The sequence below is a fragment of the Drosophila sechellia genome, chromosome 3R (genome assembly GCF_004382195.2).
Source record: "Drosophila sechellia strain sech25 chromosome 3R, ASM438219v1, whole genome shotgun sequence".
Taxonomy (NCBI): Eukaryota; Metazoa; Arthropoda; class Insecta; order Diptera; family Drosophilidae; genus Drosophila; species Drosophila sechellia.
In genome coordinates, this window is record NC_045952.1 from 9,565,881 (window position 1) to 9,573,934 (window position 8,054).

The following is an 8,054-nucleotide window of genomic DNA, read 5'->3' on the forward strand; positions in this document are numbered from 1 at the left end:
TGCTTTTCAATTAAATCCTTTCCGTCAACAGATCTCTTCTTCAAAACCACGTTGAGTTGAGAACGGCTTAGAGCGCACATTAAAGGTGTTAACTGCAGGCAAATCCTCTTAATGTAAGCCGCTAATGGGCAGGAAAAGGGCATGCGGTGGGTGAGGGGTACACTCACTCGGGGCGCTAATCGTGTATCACGCAGGGAAATAAATTGAATTAGAACCGTAAATCCCGGCGATGGTCATGCAAATGGAAGTGCAGCCTGCTGCACCCACGGTCACGAGTCGCGGGAAGAGTGGTTGGGGGGCAGAGGTGTGTCTCTCCTGCTGTAAAGAGGATGTGCAGCAGACAAAAACCCGCGGGCCTTGGAGCCCCTGCCTTCGCCGTCAACACCTGGGATCAGCGAGTTTGTCTCGCCTTTGTGATAACTTCATTTCAGATCCGCGCCGGGCCGAGCCCTTGGGCTGTCTGAAGGGCTGACATGTGTCTACCACACACTGGCGTGGCATCTATCAAGAAAATATAAAAAGGGTCATGCCCTCTTGGCCAAGACATTTCCATTTTTTATGCAGCGTAATAACGCATTGTAATACAGTCGATCCCTTGCAGATGGATTTTCTGAGAACCAACTAATTGAGTTACAAAAGCGTATAGATATACCTTATGAACAGAAACCACTCAATCGATTCCATTCAAATTTTGAAATAAAAAATATTTATTTAATCCATGATTGGTTTTAAATAGTCACATTCTACTCCGTATATAACAAGCAGTTCATTTTGTACGGTTTCCACTGTACTGTTCTCACCTGAACTCCAGGACCATGTTTAAGTGCCGGAAAGCCAGTGACCTGACTGATTTCAATTAAGCTTCCCCGCAGACCGCCTATGATTCCATCGGGCTGCTGTGATTCCCAATGCCAGTCGGCAAGCGATGCAACTGGTGGTCTAGGCCAACCCCTTTGCAACTCGTATGTTAATGCGTTGAGACCCTTCGGTTGTTAAAACGGCGTCGGGGTGGCCATAACATTTGATTGCCAGTGCCCTGACGTCACGCGTCCAGTCGCACCCTGGAGACCCTGTTGTCGTATCCTTATTGACAGCCTGACGGAAAGGTGTCTGTTCTGCGGTGGATGGGGTGACGGGTTGCGTGTTCGAAGCAATTATTTCCAACCCACACACCGTTTGCTAAATTTATTAGGGATTTACGCTGCTCTGCGGTTGAACTAATTAAATAAATATTTATTATGAGCGAAGAACTAATGGCCCAATCGAGCACATAAACTTAAGTCAAACTTTTCAAACGCCACTTGAGTTTGTGCCGGGCAGAGTGGCGATTATATTTTATAGGCGATAGAGCTTATCTGGCACACGACGCAGAGTTTGGAACCATTTGGCCAACTCTTTTGGGCCATGGCTATAACCTGGGGCTGGCCAAAAAGAAACATGTGCGCAGATAAAGACTGCACGTCCGATTAGACCATTTGACAGAAGACGGAATGGAAGTGAACCCTTATCGATATGGCATTTGTATGTACGTACTGAACACCTGCACGGGACTTCAGTCACATGCGCTAATCGACTGGAAATATTAGGTATAGATTCTACAAGAACATCTCAGCATGATTAACCAAAGGTTTTTTATATAACTACCCTGATTATAAGGGTATCCATAGTACGCTAAAGTTCATTGTCACCTTGAAGCATCACCACGTCAGCCCTGTCTGGCAGCGGTTCGCCTTTTTTACCTGGCTGCACAAAGTTTCGAGGAAGGAGTGGAGTTAGCAGAAGGTAGACGCATGCGTTGCCATTTTCTTAATAAGCTTACAGTTCCGGCTGCCGAGCCTGGTGACCTCAGATTGTGCTGCCACCAGGAGTGAGTCGGTGGCTGGCTGCTGGTGAGCGAGCTCCATAGGCTTAGGAGTCATTGACATTGTCTGAGCAGGAAGCGGAGATGAGTGCTTAGGAAGTGGTTTCTTTGTTCTTTAAATCCTAGGAGATTCCATTCCATCCTCACTCCCACTCCCAAGGAGCTGTGTGTCCATTCAAGGGAAAACTTTCTCTTTTTATTGCGTGCTCCTGTCGCATCGGGGGATTCGAATTACAATTTCATTTTGCATCGAATCAAGGCTGAAACAATGCCAACAACCAGTGGGGGGTGGCCGATTGCATGTCGATCGGCGATAAGAAATCTGGGGTCCGCGGAGTTGCAGTGCCCGTCAAGTTGTGTGATTGAAAGTGAAACTTTTTCGGGTCGCACCGAATAGTTGCACTGCAGTGGCAAACTTTAACTAAGCGTGTTCCTTCCTCTCTCGCTTCAGCTTCATGGGCGTTTGCGTGCAGGAGGGCCAACTGCACGCCCTGACCGAGTACATCAACGGCGGCTCCCTGGAGCAGCTGCTGGCCAACAAGGAGGTGGTGCTCAGCGCCACGCAGAAGATAAGACTGGCGCTGGGTATAGCGCGCGGCATGTCCTACGTTCACGACGCGGGCATCTTTCACAGGGATCTGACGAGCAAGGTGAGCTCTAACTGCAAGGAGCACCAATAATTAGTATACTAATTCGATTCTTCATTCAGAATGTACTTATTCGCAATCTGGCCAACGATCAGTACGAAGCTGTAGTGGGTGACTTTGGTCTAGCCGCAAAGATACCAGTCAAATCGTAAGTATATCCTGGTCTATACGCAACATCCTTGTACTCTAATTAAACGAATCCAAAATGGGCTTGCTTGCAGCAGAAAATCACGCCTTGAGACAGTCGGCTCACCGTATTGGGTCAGTCCGGAGTGCCTGAAGGGCCAGTGGTACGACCAGACAAGCGATGTCTTCTCCTTTGGCATCATTCAGTGCGAGATCATAGCCCGCATCGAAGCGGACCCGGATATGATGCCGCGCACGGCGTCGTTTGGACTGGACTACCTGGCATTTGTAGAATTGTGTCCGATGGATACTCCTCCTGTGTTTTTACGCCTGGCCTTCTACTGCTGTCTGGTGAGTTTTGGAATTATAATCAATGTAAGAATGTGTTTTAACCTTTCCGATAACTTACAGTACGATGCCAAGAGCCGACCCACGTTCCACGATGCCACCAAAAAGTTGACTTTGCTGCTGGAGAAATACGAGCACGAGTCGTCGGCCGGAGCGAGCCCACTCAGTTCCCTGGAGTTAATCAATTGCTCTCCCGGAGGCAGTGATTCGGAGAACGTAACGTTGACACCCCGAGCATCAGTACCCACGGTGGCCACTATTTGTACTGCTCCTGCTGGCACTTTAACACCGCGACATCTACAGGAAGTGGACGAGGATGGCTTCCGATTTCCAAGTAAAAAGTCTGCTTCTGCTGCGCTTCCGGGAACGCCAAATGGATCTGCTGGAAGCAGTGGCTTTGATGATCATATCCTGAAATCTAGAGTCCGACGGGCTACTCAGAAATTGGAGGCCGAGATCTTGTTGCACCGGCGCTCGCTAAGCGAGAACATCATCCACTTCCCCATGCACACGTCGCCAAGTGACAAGGCGCGGTGTCATCAGATGCAACGACAGCGCTCCTCCACACATTCACCCACGCCCCCAAGGCAGCTTTCCTCGGTTCAGTTGCCCGCCACGTCTATTCCAGATCCCCCACCGCTTCCCAAGCCCGTTCCGGCGGTACTCACGCTGCGCAAAGTGGGCGAAACTATGTGTCTAAAGGATCCACAGTACAAGCCGACATCTGAAAAGGATCACAACGGCTCTAAACCGAATCCGTTTGAAGCGCTGGCGCAACTGCGTGGTGTCAAGAAAATCCTGGACGCCAATCCGAAGACCTATGCAGCAGGTGTGGGAGATCTATTCAGCTCATGCTTCGAGATGCTAGCGCCGTTCTTTAAAGAACTGGCCGCCATGCAGAGTAAAGCCGTGGCTCAGGGTGGAGGAACGAGTACGGATGAGACAGCAACGGGAAAACTTAATGACAAGGCATCGGCAGCAACGCCCAGTGAACCAAAGAGCCTGCCTGTGTCGCCGCATATGACGCGCAAATACAGCGCCATCGAGCTTCGACTTCCTCAGCGAATCAGCAATGGTGCTCCCCCAGCAGTTACCAGTGCTGCACCACCACCAATAGCATTGCCAGCCGATGAGGATGACTGCGATGATTGCAATTCGGAAGGTGAGGATCCCGATGGCGGTGGCAACTGTGCAGATGCGGAATCGAGCAGCGATGACAGCGCCGTGCGTCCGTCCACTGTGCCAACGGCTCGAAAATACCGCGCGAATTCCTTGTATACGCATCCGCTTTTTCGCGGCTCCAATGGCACCAGCATGAAAAGTACCAGTACTGGTGAATTCGAGAGTCCAACTCTACTGAAGGCCAGCGCATCTACAATCACGTTGACTGCGTCAGTGGGTGTGTCCAATTCGTGTGAGGATCTGACTGAAAGCGCCAAGAAATCAAAAGAGCAAGCGAGTGGCGGTGCAACAGCCGCGGCGCAGGCTTTGCCCACTCCCATGTCTGGCTGCTCAACCAGGTTGGTGGAGACCCCGGTGTCCGTTTCATCCTGCACTGATCTTGAGCTCGACGAACTCAAAAACACCTGCGATCTGAACGAATTGAAGAACTCGTGTGAGCAGCTTCCCTTGAAGACGAACCTAACGAGGCGGGACTCCATAGAAAGTGGCTTCTTCTCGTGCTTTAACGAAGAGTCCGATGCGGCGATAACCAACAACAGTTTCGGACGGCAGCTGAACGGGATTGGATCGTTGGGGTTTGGTTGCGGCGGCGGGGGCAACAGTAGCAACTGCTGCTATGAGAAATTGAAGACCCAGCTTATGCTCGATGCATGCGTCAGTGCAGATAGTGAAATCAAGTGAGTACATTAGATATTTTTAAACTTGCCTCGTAAAATCGTACCGTATTAGAAAAAGACTTTCGAGTAAATCTCTTAAATGTATGGATTTCAATTTAACTGAATTGTAATTACTATATTGTATCTTAAATAGCTTAGAAACTTTTATTGTATTTATCAGAATCAAACTAGATTTTTATGATGGATGTATTAGATGTTAGCTAAATGATCTGTGAATATAAGTATACAAACTTAAATTTGAAAAATGTTGCATATATGATAATTATTTCGGCATACCCCAGGTTAAACACAGCCACGGTATAAATATCGAGAACCTAACGCACAAGCAACGTAAGTGACTTGTTTAGCTAAAGCATAAAACTCACAATCATAAGTCACTTTTTTCTTGATCGTGCTATTTGTGTAACACCATCTTATTAGTCGATGTTCATCACAAAGCCATTAAGCATTTTAAAAGCTATTCGAATGTTGTTTGTCTGATGTTTTTGGTACATTAAGTAGGGCCTGCTGTATTTGTGTTCTTGCCAACCAGTTACTGATTATATTTTTATCTTTTAGCGATAAACTGGCGAGTTTGTGTCGCTGCTGCTACTACGCCACCTCGACATCGAATGCCGCAGTAACTGCAACCGCTGCAGCGGCCCAGCAACAACAGCAGAGCCACTTGCTCAACGATACGTCCTCGACATCCTCGTCGGTGCTGCTGATCGACAATGATCCCGCTGTGATCGGTGGAAATACCTCATCATCCACAGCGTTGGACTCGATGGATGACTTGGACGCGGACATTGTGGCATCGCGGCGCACACACCAGCGACGATACACTTGCCACCATGCGTTGCTCAGCGGGAACGGCAGCGAATCCCAAATGGCGGCTACGGCGAGCCTGATCAATCGACTGGCTCTAGACTCGGAGATACATACTCTGCTCCAGCGCAGTCCTTTTGCAACGAATCAACTATTGTACTGTAAGAACCGCACCTCGTCCATCTACACGGATAGCTCCGATGATATAAGTAGCTTGGCCGGCTCTGACTCCCTACTCTGGGACGACCGCTCCTTCACGGCACTGCCCAGCACCAGATCCGCACAGATCGCCAAGATAGTGGAGTATTTCGAGCGGAAGCGACAGGACTCCTCGCCGCCTTCGGTGCACCATCGCAATGGGAACGGGACGGTAGCAGCTGCTGTGGCTGCCTCTGCCCTGGGTTCCAACTACCTTTCCTACGAGTCGCGTCGCTATTCGGACTTCAAGCGGCACCTGAACGCGGATGGCCTGTGCTTCGATCTGGACAAGAAGCCGGCGCAGCAAAGGATGATGGTGTGCGAGGGTGCGGTCAAGTCGAAGCTTCCCATATTCGACAAAAAGAAGCAACAGCAAGGCGGCTAGCTGGGGTGACCTTGTGATGAAAACCCCGACCTGATTCATATTTAATAACTTATTTGTTCGATTCTTTGAGATTTGTATCCCCACACACGATTCCTTTATACCTGGCAGTACCACTTGATAAAAATACAAAAAATAATCGCAAATAATTTTGCCCACAAAAGTTGGTTAGTTTACGATGCCTAAAAGTTTAATTTGTAAGTAAATAGTTTATTTCCTTATTGTCAAGTGTATAGAGCGCAATTGTAAGTAAGTCAAAATGTTCTACTAAAAATTATGCACGCTCTTACAATAAGAGAACCCATTTCGTTTGTATAAGTTAAAAAATTATATATAATTACCATTAATAAGCATATTCATAAACATAATCATACGTCGTACTGGTTCCTAGTCCTTCAAATTTACTTCGCTACATATATTATGCTAAATTAGCGATTATTCTAAAAACCAATCATGGAAAGTATTTATTCTTAATAATTATCTGTCGCTGGTAAACTCCTATGAAATGGCATAGCTATTCTTTATGAATACATTTACATATAATTTTAAGTTTATCGCGCTATTTATTTGATTTTGTCTAAACTCTGTATAAAAATATTATGTTTAAAATACAATACAAATATACACACATTTATACATAAAATGGCATATTGCAATATATACATTTTACCTGTAACGATTAATTACCGCGTAAGGTCCAATTTAAATATTTACGTAGACTTGAGGTTTTAAGACTTGAAGCCCCCTTTCCCTCGAAAATTGTACAGATGATCCCGGATCGATTCGAGAAGCAAGAACACTTATCATTGGCCAATCCCGTTCGGCTTAAACACGACTTATGACTTTAGTTTTAGATTCTTACGTTACAAATATGTGGGTATCTGCATTACAAATAAATACATAAGTATACATTACACCCAGCAGATGAATTTCATATATTGGCTGGTAAATTCAGATTTTATAAAGAGTATTATGGGACATGATATTTTGTTTTATTTCTTTCTGTGTGTCCTTTACAATCGAACTTATATGGTAAATGAAATTTGGCTGCAATTATACTTCAATTAAAACATATATTGCAAGAGCAAGGCGAAGACTGAGCCATCATTTTTCAATTGGCTAGTAGTTTCCATTATACTGATGATAGGAAAATATATCCGTAAATTGAATATATTATCAAGAATTCTTTAGGAAATATTGCCTCCAACTGAAGCATCTTACTTTACCAACTTAGACACTGTTGAACAGAAAATTAAACAATTAATTAAGATAAGTGCGACTTCCGTGTCAGTTGTAGATAAAGAACGATATGTGTACATATAAAGATTGTTAAGAAATTTAAGTCGTCCATTTGATCATAACACATCAACCTCATTGCATGGTCTTGTTAATGGGTTCTAAGTAAAGCCAAAACATTAGAAAATCATGAATTTAAAATTCATTTCCGGTTGCCAATCAATCATTTTAATGCACTTTACCGACCGACTTGGCTCGATGACGAATAAGTATTATATATATATATATTATTATCAACATTGAAATCGCAGTCCATCCCAGACACAAACGAAATTAATTTCGACTTTTAACAGATGTTAAAAAAAACGTAAATTTATAAACGAAGAACGAAAACATGTCAGGCAAACAAATAATTTTGTAAAACTGTAAACTGAATTAATGTACTCGTATAATAAATATACTGATATAGTAAATCCACCGATTCTATTATTTATCAATATTGGATAACGTTAACCAGGTTCGTCGTGTAAGTATAGCCTCCAAGATCATTAACTTTATCATCCTAAAAGTATACACTGAAAAAATATTTT

General features: G+C 45.2%; 1 protein-coding gene across 3 annotated transcripts in view; it reads left to right on the plus strand.

Annotated features, from left to right (window-relative positions):
- The window catches only part of LOC6620511, a 47,925-nt gene extending 40,777 nt beyond the window's left edge, over positions 1-7,148 (plus strand). Inside the window, exons 4-9 of one of the 3 annotated variants that reach the window (XM_032720313.1) lie at positions 2,313-2,511; positions 2,571-2,656; positions 2,733-2,985; positions 3,046-4,841; positions 5,123-5,171; positions 5,400-5,492. In XM_032720313.1, coding sequence (XP_032576204.1) covers positions 2,313-2,511; positions 2,571-2,656; positions 2,733-2,985; positions 3,046-4,841; positions 5,123-5,144 — 2,356 coding nt within the window. In that variant the 3' untranslated portion in view covers positions 5,145-5,171; positions 5,400-5,492. Of the gene's footprint in view, positions 1-2,312; positions 2,512-2,570; positions 2,657-2,729; positions 2,986-3,045; positions 4,842-5,122; positions 5,172-5,399 lie in introns of all 3 variants that reach the window. The other 2 variants (XM_002044675.2, XM_032720312.1) reach the window with 2 other exon arrangements.
- The last annotated feature ends 906 nt before the right edge of the window (positions 7,149-8,054 follow it).